Source organism: Medicago truncatula, chromosome 6 (genome assembly GCF_003473485.1).
Source record: "Medicago truncatula cultivar Jemalong A17 chromosome 6, MtrunA17r5.0-ANR, whole genome shotgun sequence".
In the NCBI taxonomy this organism is placed as follows: Eukaryota; Viridiplantae; Streptophyta; class Magnoliopsida; order Fabales; family Fabaceae; genus Medicago; species Medicago truncatula.
The window spans coordinates 3,035,968-3,046,547 of record NC_053047.1 but is presented as its reverse complement, the minus strand read 5'-3'; the positions used below and the strand labels follow the sequence as shown (position 1 = coordinate 3,046,547).

The 10,580-nt window shown below is 31.8% G+C and overlaps 1 protein-coding gene across 3 annotated transcripts; it reads right to left on the bottom strand.

Moving 5' to 3' along the window:
* Positions 1-3,212: 3,212 nt before the first annotated feature.
* On the bottom strand, positions 3,213-10,303 carry LOC25495264 (uncharacterized protein YtfP). 3 transcript variants are annotated; one of them, XM_039826850.1, is made up of 17 exons: positions 10,094-10,303; positions 9,515-9,634; positions 9,355-9,414; positions 8,751-8,864; positions 8,586-8,673; positions 7,971-8,116; positions 7,789-7,890; positions 7,188-7,259; positions 7,003-7,102; positions 6,439-6,521; positions 5,992-6,069; positions 5,787-5,885; positions 5,305-5,355; positions 5,159-5,215; positions 5,027-5,068; positions 4,185-4,253; positions 3,213-3,342 (listed from the first exon to the last, which is right to left on the bottom strand). In XM_039826850.1, exons 1-16 carry the CDS (start codon positions 10,250-10,252, stop codon positions 4,185-4,187), a joined length of 1,440 nt encoding a protein of 479 aa, XP_039682784.1. In that variant the 5' UTR covers positions 10,253-10,303; the 3' UTR covers positions 3,213-3,342. The 3 variants fall into 3 exon arrangements, with proteins under 3 accessions (XP_039682784.1, XP_013450917.1, XP_039682785.1); XM_013595463.3 differs by lacking the exon at positions 3,213-3,342 and having other exon boundaries at positions 3,980-4,253; XM_039826851.1 differs by lacking the exons at positions 3,213-3,342; positions 7,789-7,890 and having other exon boundaries at positions 3,980-4,253.
* Positions 10,304-10,580: the final 277 nt, after the last annotated feature.

Genomic DNA, 10,580 nt, shown 5'->3' with positions numbered 1-10,580 from the left:
CTCGTTCTAAAGAATCAATCATACATTCTCGTGTAGGTTCATTTTCTAGGGGCTAAACTTGTTAAGGAAAACGCAAATGATGCTTATAGACTCGTTTTATTAGTGATAATTTTGTTTAAAATACAGTCGGACATTGTTCTATATATATTTTTGTAAAAATCTAGTTATTAATTATTAATAAATTTAATATACTATTCACCAGTAATTTCTTAATTCCTAGTATAAGGCCATCTCTTGTTAAAAAAAAAAAATCAATCAACAAAGGTTTCTTAGGGAATTTAATGAACAAAGTTATTTGTATATAATTTTTTTAACAAAACAAAATAGAATATAGGGTTAATAGGCCTTTACCCCCTGCAATATAGGTCACTTTTGGTTTCCCCCCTGTAAATTTTTTTTGTCATATTTCGTCCTTGAAAATTTTTTTGTTTTGAAAAACCCCCTAGGCCAGCGGACTGTGCATTTTCGCTGATGTGGCACGCTGACTGTATAAATTTTTTTTTTATTGTGTACACGTGGTATTTGTGATTTTTTTTAAAAAATAATTAAAAAAATCTAAAAAATTTTAAAATAAAAAAATCTAGAAAAATGAAAAATAATAAAAAAAATATGATAAACTACCGAAAAAATAAAAAAAAATCTCATAAAATGAAAAATAATGAAAAAAAATAAAATCAATATGTATCGAAATTTTCGAAAAAATTATAAAAAAAAATCTTAATTAAGTTCCTGAAAAAAATTTGAATTTTTTTTAAACAATTTCGAAATAAATTTTCTTTTTATAAAAATTTCTTATAAAAAATAATAAGATTTTTAGAATTTCTAAATAAATTTTCTTATTATAAAAATAGTTATTTTTATAAATATATCTTATAAAAAATAATAAGATTTTTAGAATTTCTAAATAAATTTTCTTATTATAAAAATTTCGATTAAATTTTTTTTCAGGAACTTTATCTTTTTTAGAATTTTTCAGGAACTTAATTAAGATTTTTTTTTATAATTTTTTCATTTTATGAGATTTTTTTTATTTTTCTAGTATTTTATTAGATTTTTTATTTTTATAAATTTTTCTAGAATTTTTTATTTTCTAAGATTTATTTTCGTTTTTTTATTTTAAATTTTTTTTCCTGAATTTTTGTCGTTTTTCAAAAAATTTTAATTATTTTTTTTATAAAAAAATCACAAATGCCACGTGTGCACTATAAAAAATATACAGTCAACGCGCCACGTCATCAGAAAATGGTGACTCAGCGTGCCACATCAGCGAAAATGCACAGTCAGCTGGCCTAGGGGGGTTTTCCAAAACAAAAAATTTTTACAAGGACGGAATCTGACAAAAAAATTTCACAGGGGAGAAAACCAAAAGTGATCTATATTGCAGGGGATAAAAGTCTATTAACCCTAGAATATATTAATCAAACGAATGATTCTATTCTATCTAACACAAGAAGTGTAAAGATGGAGCTTAAAATTTCATAAATCAATTACAAAAGCGCTAAGCAATACCCAAACTCATTAAAAGATTAAACATGACCAAGATCAAAAACTAAATTGAGTTTTTAACTTTTAACCATGAATAAGATAATAATTTTACTTTATCAAACAAATGAGTAATTGAATCTTCATTTATCCGAAAGAAACGACTATCTTTTTTCTTCTAAATAACCTACACACGAGCTAGTCAAATCACTTGTAATAAAAGTCGAATATTTTTATACGTAGTTACTTATTAAAAAAATAGGCTAAACTGCACTTTTCGCCCCCTATGTTTCATAATGTTATGATTTTGGCCCCCTGTTAAAAAATTACAATTTTGGCCCCTTTCATCCCAAAATTGATCAGAAGATGTCACGTGTCCCAGAAAAGGGGTCATAATCGCAAATTTTTGTAAAGATAAGAGGTCAAAAAACATATTTCCCTTATGTTAGGGGGTCAAAAGAGCATATTTCCCTAAACATAGAGGGTCACTTTTGCCATTTTTTAATAGGGGATCAAAATCGTAACATTTTGAAACTTAGGAGGCGAAAAGTAGATTTTAGTCTAAAAAAAAAAAATAATTCATGGAGTTAGGTAGTATTGTATTTGTTGTTGAGAGACAGCAGTGGAATGTGACTTTTTTTTTCTTTCAAGGTCCCCAGTCCCCACATATGAGATCATTGACTCAAGTCTACATGTTTCCCAATTCTTTCAACCAATTTTCTCTTTTTTCATTTAAAATGCACAAATCTTATTCTGGATCATGTTGAAATCCGTTTTCTTTAGTTGGTGAGAATTTAAAATTAGATAAAATATACCATACAAAGTCAGAAAAAGCTAATCAAAGCTAATGATAATTTATAATATAGTTTAGTGATAAACCAATCATCTTCCATTTTTGTTAAATCAATTTACATTTTATATTAAAATTTAGGTCACAGGTTGGACCTGTCATTTGTTATTCAACCGTTCTTGAATCTTGATAGATTCAAGAGATATTACTTTAAGAGCTCTTATATATGAACCACCTTAGGTGGCATACACCCTTTTACACTCACACACATTTGTGACACGTGGCAAAAACATTGAAAGAATAGATAAAAAAGGGTGGTGACATGATGTAAAATTACTAAAATACCCCTAATACATGGGAGTGTACATAAGAGATGTATGAAAAAGGATGTCTACCTATCTTTTTCCTTACTTTAACAAGTTGTGTTGCACTTGGAACTTAATTATCCTTCTTAGTGTTAATATTTTAATAAAGCACCGCTGAAAATATTTTAAATGGATTAGTTTAGTTCTTTTTTTTTTTTTTAATAGGCAAATATTATTAAACGTCATTCCTGCAAGACGTAAGGTATGGACGAAATAAGATACAAATGGTGCAGCATATAGACGCTACACCATAACCACCTAAAAACACCTCCAAAGATAAACCTACCAAACCACATCACCACCTAAAACAAACTAAAAAAAAAAACAAGCACTGTAAACACGGTAACCACCACCGCTCATCGTCTCTACTTACCCACAAAGAACACCCTATAAATAAAACTCCCAGACCCCAACACCCAAGTTGAGCCACATTTCGAAGAGCACATAATCGAAGGATCATGCAACTATCACAAACCTCGCGACCTCCGAACCACATAAAGAGCACAACACAAAGCCCAAAAACCAACTTGAGTCAAAGAACTGACTCCCGATCTTGAATCAAAAGTGATCGGCCCACCATACTATATCAACAAATTAGCAGGGCACCCCTCGCCCCCGGAACACCAGAGAAAAACCAAATCAAGTCAAAACAAAGATTGCAACTAGACCCCGACTCCCAATCTCGAAGCCAAATGAACCGGCCCACTGAAAACCAACACACAATATGTAAGATGAAAGACATGGCATGCAAAGATTGAACAACAAACAAATAAAAAGAAAAAGCTCAACACAATGTGACACACACCCTCCAAACTCCATAAACACCTAAACCACCCGAAAAGCACAAACAAGAGCTAGTGACGACGAAGTGACTATATCTAAACTTCTTGGCAATTAGTTTAACCCGATGCTTATAAATTAATTGGTATTGAGAAGAATGAATATTCCATCTTATAAAACTTTGTTTACGCTGGTTAGTTCAATTGATATGATCAAATCTCATCTTGAAGTTGACTCATAATTTGCAACTGCGTGAGTTCAACTCATAATGTCAGCATGATAATATTATTTGATAATATAAAACTTTTGCCCATTTTTTTTTTTTTTTTTGAGATTCTAACCTTGTAATTTAACCATTCTTTAGTTTAAAATCTTGCGGCATAAATTTATAAAATTAAAGGTATTTTTCAGTTGGACGAATTTTAGTTTATCCCCTACCACATCATATGTTTTGCATAGTTAAATGCAGCGAAGAACTAAACTAAAGATTCTTTAAACTACTTGGAATCTCATCTTTTTACAAGGGGTAAATCGAAAATTACTCAAATGGTAGAGGCAAAAATGAACTAAAAATAAGAATTTTTCATATTAAAGATATCATCCACTAAACTATTTATGACTAGGAAAACAGAAAAGAAAAGTACATTTAAAAATATACTTGTTCCTCGACAGCCCAAAAAGGAAAAAAACCAAGTTGGCCTAAAAAAGCATGATGCAACACCAACACTACCCGTTTAGAAGCAAACAAATCAACTTTCACTTTGTACCTAAACACAAGAGCCAAGTGCTAATCCACCAATTGTGGTTCCTGCAATAAATCCTCCCGACCAAGCATTCTGTATATAGAACAAAGAAAAATGGATGAAGCTCTTGAGTTGTGAATATACCATCAATCAATGAGCCGGTGGTTCATGCAAAAAATGGACCCTCAAGTTACGCTACACTTCTAATGTTTGAATTATTCTGTTTTTCTTTACATAAAGTTTAGGTGAATTATCTTTTCACCATGGCGCAACCGGTAAAGTTGTTGTCATGTGAGTTGCGACTGAAAGGTCATGGGTTCAAGTCATGGAAACAACCTCTTGTATAAAAATGACTGCGCACAATACACCAAAAATGGTGGGACCCCTTCTCGGACCTTGCGTATGCGGGAGCTTTAGTACACCGGATTGCCCTTTTTTTTTTTTTTTTTAAGTTTAGGTGAATTATCTTTTCAAGTTATTTAATTGATAAAGGCAGAGAAAGACCATGAAAAACAATATGAGAAACTATGAAAAATGACCCTCAGGTCGATGGTTTGGATAAATATATGATATATCGTCTAAAAGTTTGTTGTAGAGAAGCATCTATAACATTTTAGGAGTGCTAGCATTGCACTCTCTAACACATCTTTCAACACACTCTATCATTAGTTAAAATTCACAAGTCAAATCAAATCATGCGGGTCCCCTATAAAATTGGTATGACCCGTATCAATTTTGTACAACTAAAGAGTGCGCGTTGAAAAGTCAGTGTCAAAGAGTGTGTTGCTAGTATGACACATACAAAATTATATTATTATTGAACTTGGGATAATAAGATTGCATTATTTTAGTCACATGTATTTGACCTGGAAATTGAAACCACCAGTTACTCCATCAACATTCAATATCTGCAACAGAGACATCAATTAGATCAACATAAAATATAGTTATAAATGCTTCTCCGAAAATTCAAATGAAAAAACACAAGTTAAAGTTACCTCTCCAGCAAAGAACAGATTTGAACAAATTTTGCTTTTCATTGTATTAAGTGAAACCTTCAACAACAAAAAAAAATTGAGTGAGATTTCTAGCCAATGGAAAAGTAAGGTTGGAAAGTAGAGAAATAGTAAAAAAGAAAGAGAACCTCAGATAAAGGAACACCACCAGCAGTGACAAATTCATCTTTAAATGGACCCTTTAATAGAACATAATAGAAAACATGTTATGTCAATGATGCTTCATAAAATAAATGATTAAATATTTAATTTGGTCCTTTAAATTGTCGGACTATATCATCCTAGTCCCCTAAATTAGCAATATTACAAAATGGCCCTGAAATTGTAGAATTTTAATCAGATGCGTCCCCTCTTTAGTATTTGTAAGGACTATAATAGAATTTTGGTAATGCCGGGGATACATTTGAAACTAAGTGAATAATATACGAGTTTTCAAAAAAAAAAAAAAAAAACTAAGTGAATAATGTACTAATTTTCAAGATTAGTATTTTGCAATTCTAGTGACAATTCTAAAATATTTAACGACTAGGTTGATACGGTCCTACAATTTCAGGGACCAAATTGAGTATTTACCCCAAAATAAATACTAAATAATATTAGGAAATCTTACTTTGCCTTTAATTTCAAACGTGCAGTCCTTTAGCAAAGAACCGATGGATATCAATGCATTATTGGAAATTGAGGCCCATAAGATATCTCCACTTAAACCCTACATATGAAATAGTTTCTTTATATAGTTTGTAAATAATTTTTCCTTTTTTATTACAATGCATGTACACTTATTAAAAATAACTATAAATAGTTAGTTATAAAACCTGTCGTTCCAACAAATAGCTCCAGAATCTTTTTGTTATCCCGAATTCAAGAGGACACGAATTGACCACTTTTTGTTTCTGCGAAGACACAAACAAAACAACTTACTGCATTCGTTTCGAACAAAACCGGTCACAATCTTCATTTTACAGATTCATAGTCTATGATCAAATTTTTCGTAGTGAAAATTTGATGCTAGCTTCTGAGCTAAAGTAACAAATTGTTGAAAGGAATTATTTTTGGCAAGATACAACTTCATAATAAACCAACCAATGATATTAGATAGGCATAACGAATGCAATTTCATTTTACAGATTCATATTATACATTCCAATTATTAAGACAATGTATCATATAAAATCCACAAAATAACAAGTGTCAATAAAGGATTTAAGCAACAAAATATCAAACAGCAAATTTTTTGTTTTTGAATCAGAACCATTGTTTACCGCAAATTGAAGCTTGTGACGCGAAATAATGGTCTTCAAACTTTCGATATGCACATCAGGGATAAAATCTACAATAAGTCTCCCTGCATTAAAATGACAAAAATATCTGTAAGAGGGAAAAAAGGTAATCTGAAAAATTTGGAAGATTTTAAAATTGAGAAAGTATTCAGTTGAATGAAAATCATTTAAAATCATAGCAAAAGTTACGAATCAAGAGCTATATAGCAGACATTGATTTATAAATGTATAGAAATTTTAAACTAGCATAATTCAAAACCAATATTTCATACAAGAATTCATTTCAATCAGTGTTGTTAATCACTAATCGCAGAAAATACTGTTTTGTTCATAGTCGGCTTTGTTACGTTAATATAACACCGATACATCCACTATTTGACAACACTTTGTACTGAGTTGCGTATCATGAAACAGTCACAGTTGGTTAAAATTCTGCCAGGCTCTAGCGCTATTGTACTGCTATATCCATTTTTGACAACACTAATTTCAATTCCATAATGATTTTAGTGATTCCAAACACAGAAAGGGAAAAGACGAATCATTTACCTTTGTAACCTGAACTAAACAGATAGCGAGCACCCCAAGCAGACAACCGAAGAATAGCCGGCCCACTGAGTCCCCAATGTGTAATTAACAAGGGGCCAACCTAGTAGAATTCCAAAAAAATTATTATACTTGAATGTTTTTCACTATTTGATCTGTAGCAATGACAAAGCAAAACATAAACATACCTGTGTAAGCTGAGGAATATTTTTTTGTAGGCTGTCCAATTTTAGTCTCACTTTAACTTTAGGGAATGAAACCTGACAATTAAGTAAAAAATATGATCAGAAGTCCTAGTAACGAGTTTATATTGTCTACACGATGTAGGTAGTTAGATTCATGGATATCAAATTGAGATTCAAATCGTGAATCAGAAGACCTTTTTTCGAATCGTGAATTGAATTTTATTAGGTTGACAAAAAAAGAAGTCGGCTACACTAATTTAGGTAGTGATTCATTAGAATGAATTAGGATTCAAGATGAGATTCATGTCCAAATAGATGCACACTAGAGGTTCATATCGATTGGGTTCAGACTAGTTTTTAATCGAGATATGACTCGCATGTATCGTAAGATACTGATAACCATGGTTTAGATGACCAAATGAAACATTGCCAGTGTATAGACGAACATAATCTGAAAGGCTCCAACTTGGTTAATAAAGATGTTTGTTAAATACCTTGCCAGTAGTATTAAGGAAGGACTATGCATCATACATGAAAGGTATAGAAAATGACTACAAAGTTTCTACATATTTGAATGCAAAAGTTTAAAAGACTGATACTTAACCCCAGACAACTCCCTCAAACGCAAGTCTTCAATTTTGAATGTAAACAAGCTCGGCATTGGCTCTACGATTGAATGACCAAGCTGAGATGCAATTTCATAACCCTATGACAGAAAAAACTGATTTTATAAATCACATCTAATTCATGAATCTTAATTCAAATTAATGACTTTTAGACCGTAACCTGTCGGCTACTGCCGGTAGCAATCAATAGATAATCAACTTCAACTTGCTCAGAAGAACCAGCCGGTAGTTGCTTAATCTCAAGAAGGAATTTCCCACAGGATAAAACAGATACTGCAGTTACATTTTTTTTGGTCTGCATGGAAACTAATCGAGAACAAACAGTTCAGCATTTAAAATTTGAAAGTTCATCATTGCATAGTTTATGAAATGAATGTTTATAACCTCTAAAAATTTATCAATGAATTTCAGGTCGATAGGGGATATGCAATGTAACATTTCCAACTTGGAACATATATTATGTTGACAACAATTATCCATTTTGTGAAATGGATACTTCATGTCAATGTAGAACTAAGGTAAACGTCGTAAAGATCGGATAATAATGAACTTCAATTATCAAACTATGAATTATAAATTGAAATGTATAATGGTGATTTCCATTGGAAAAAACTGCTTATTATACATAAACATGAAAATATGAACGACATTTAGAGATCTACTACAGGTCATAAGTTGTTTCCATAGTTGTCTCAACAGTCTCGCAAATGTTTACGCTAGTAGATAAGCTCAAATAAATAAATTGAAATTTGAAATAGGCCCCAAGTAAACATACCTCCCCTTCGCTGTACTTCAGTCATGAGACAATCAATTACAGAAGAAGAGCTATTGCTGACAGGAAATGCTCTACCATCATCCTCAATCTATAAACAGTTGATCATAAATTAGAAAATTACACAAAAAGCAAAAACGAGTAACAAAAGGCTTTTCAAAGAACAACCTTCAATTCCACCCCATGAGAGGTAAACCAAGACATGGTATCCACTGGACCGTGCACATTAAAGAAAGATCCTCTCAGTTCCTTGTGACCTCTTGGATAGTTTTCTGCCAAAATCTACAAACTAGTCATCTTCCAAAAATCGAGTTACAATTACAGTAAGACTAGTAAAGCAATTAGATCGCAACCAAACTATACAAGAGACAGAACAAAACATTTAAGCTTAAATTGTTGTTGGTTTTTACATAGAAATACAACAATGTTACACGATAGAACTTCACTTTAAGTTTGAGAGGTACTTTTTTCTCAAAATGCCAAACTCAAAAGATCACTCTAGTTCATCCAACCTACTCTGATGCGATGATTAACATGTCTTACACAAACAAACAATAAATTAAACGATGCTGGTGATGACTGGAGAGAAAAAATTTGTTCAGTTGTGCTACAAGTAAAAGGTAGTTAACAGACTATGCCACGATAAAACATAGGATCGATCATTAAAAAACTTTAACTTTCATTATATCTAGCTTAAAAGTCATACAAATAATAGTTTTTGATCGATTGATAGTGTAAAAGTTTTAAACCAGCACACGGAAAGGAGGTTTACCAGATTGTCAGCACAATGGCCATTTGTCACATTGCATCGGCCTCCTCCAGAAATTTTCACCTACGAATAATACCATCAGAAGAAGAACAAAACAAAAGAGAACAACGAAACAGAAACATGGAATACAACCCAATAGTAATATCCACATGCAATCGCAGACCTTGGAAAGAGGCTTCCCCTTCTCAATAATGACCACATTTAGGTGAGGTGCAATAGTTTTGGCATGAATTGCTCCATACACCCCTGCTGCTCCACCTCCAACAACTACCAACTTCTCTTCCTTTAAGTGATCAAAAACCAAAGTATCACATTGTTAGTCCATGTTTATTTCATCATGTTGTGGCAGACTCAATTAACCATTTTATCTTTCAAAACCTTGTTAGTATATTCTGCTGAGATGGAATTAGTAGTGGTAGTTTGTTAGAAGTTAGTTATTCCTCTCTCTTGCTTGCATATTGAGTGGCATTAAATTGGCCAGTAAGCCTCAGTGAAAAGTATCAACATTTTAGCTCTAACAATATTCTCTCTTCTACTTCCTTTCAACCGCTCTTCCTAATGCAATTGCAACCTATGTAACACCGACACTTCAAATTGGAGATGTCTCTCGTGTCCTACACTAACATGATACCAACACATATGGAACACTGACGCATATGAACACATTCAATTATTCTATTTTCTGATATTATTATGAAAAATAATAAGTGAAGATAATCAAGAACAAAAAAATGGAACATACCTTTTTAGCATGACAAAGAACATGGGTAGTGAAGGTTCTTTTCCATTGTGTGAAGACAAAAGGGTTGAAAAGAACACGTGAGGAAAACCCAAGACTGAAGGAGAAGCAGTTAGTTACCGTGTTCTGCGGAGTCCGACACACTACGGCTGCCATTGACATCCTCTGACTTTCTCATCCCAAATGTATATGCTATATCGGTTCAACCGGTTTAATCATTTTCAATATTTATTTATTTTTTTGGTGTATTTATGAGTTTATGGGGGTGTATTGGATTCAGATTTCAAAATATTTTAAAAGACTTTTTTGTTTTATAAAAATCTTATGGTATTCAATCATAATTTTTAAGGAATGTAAAACATTTTTGTGGTATTCAATTAGAATTTTCAAGATTTTTTAATGAGTCCAATGAAATCCAGTGATATTCAATTGAGATTTTGCCTAACTTGAAAATTGTGTGCAGTTATTCAAAACTCTACGGATTTTAATG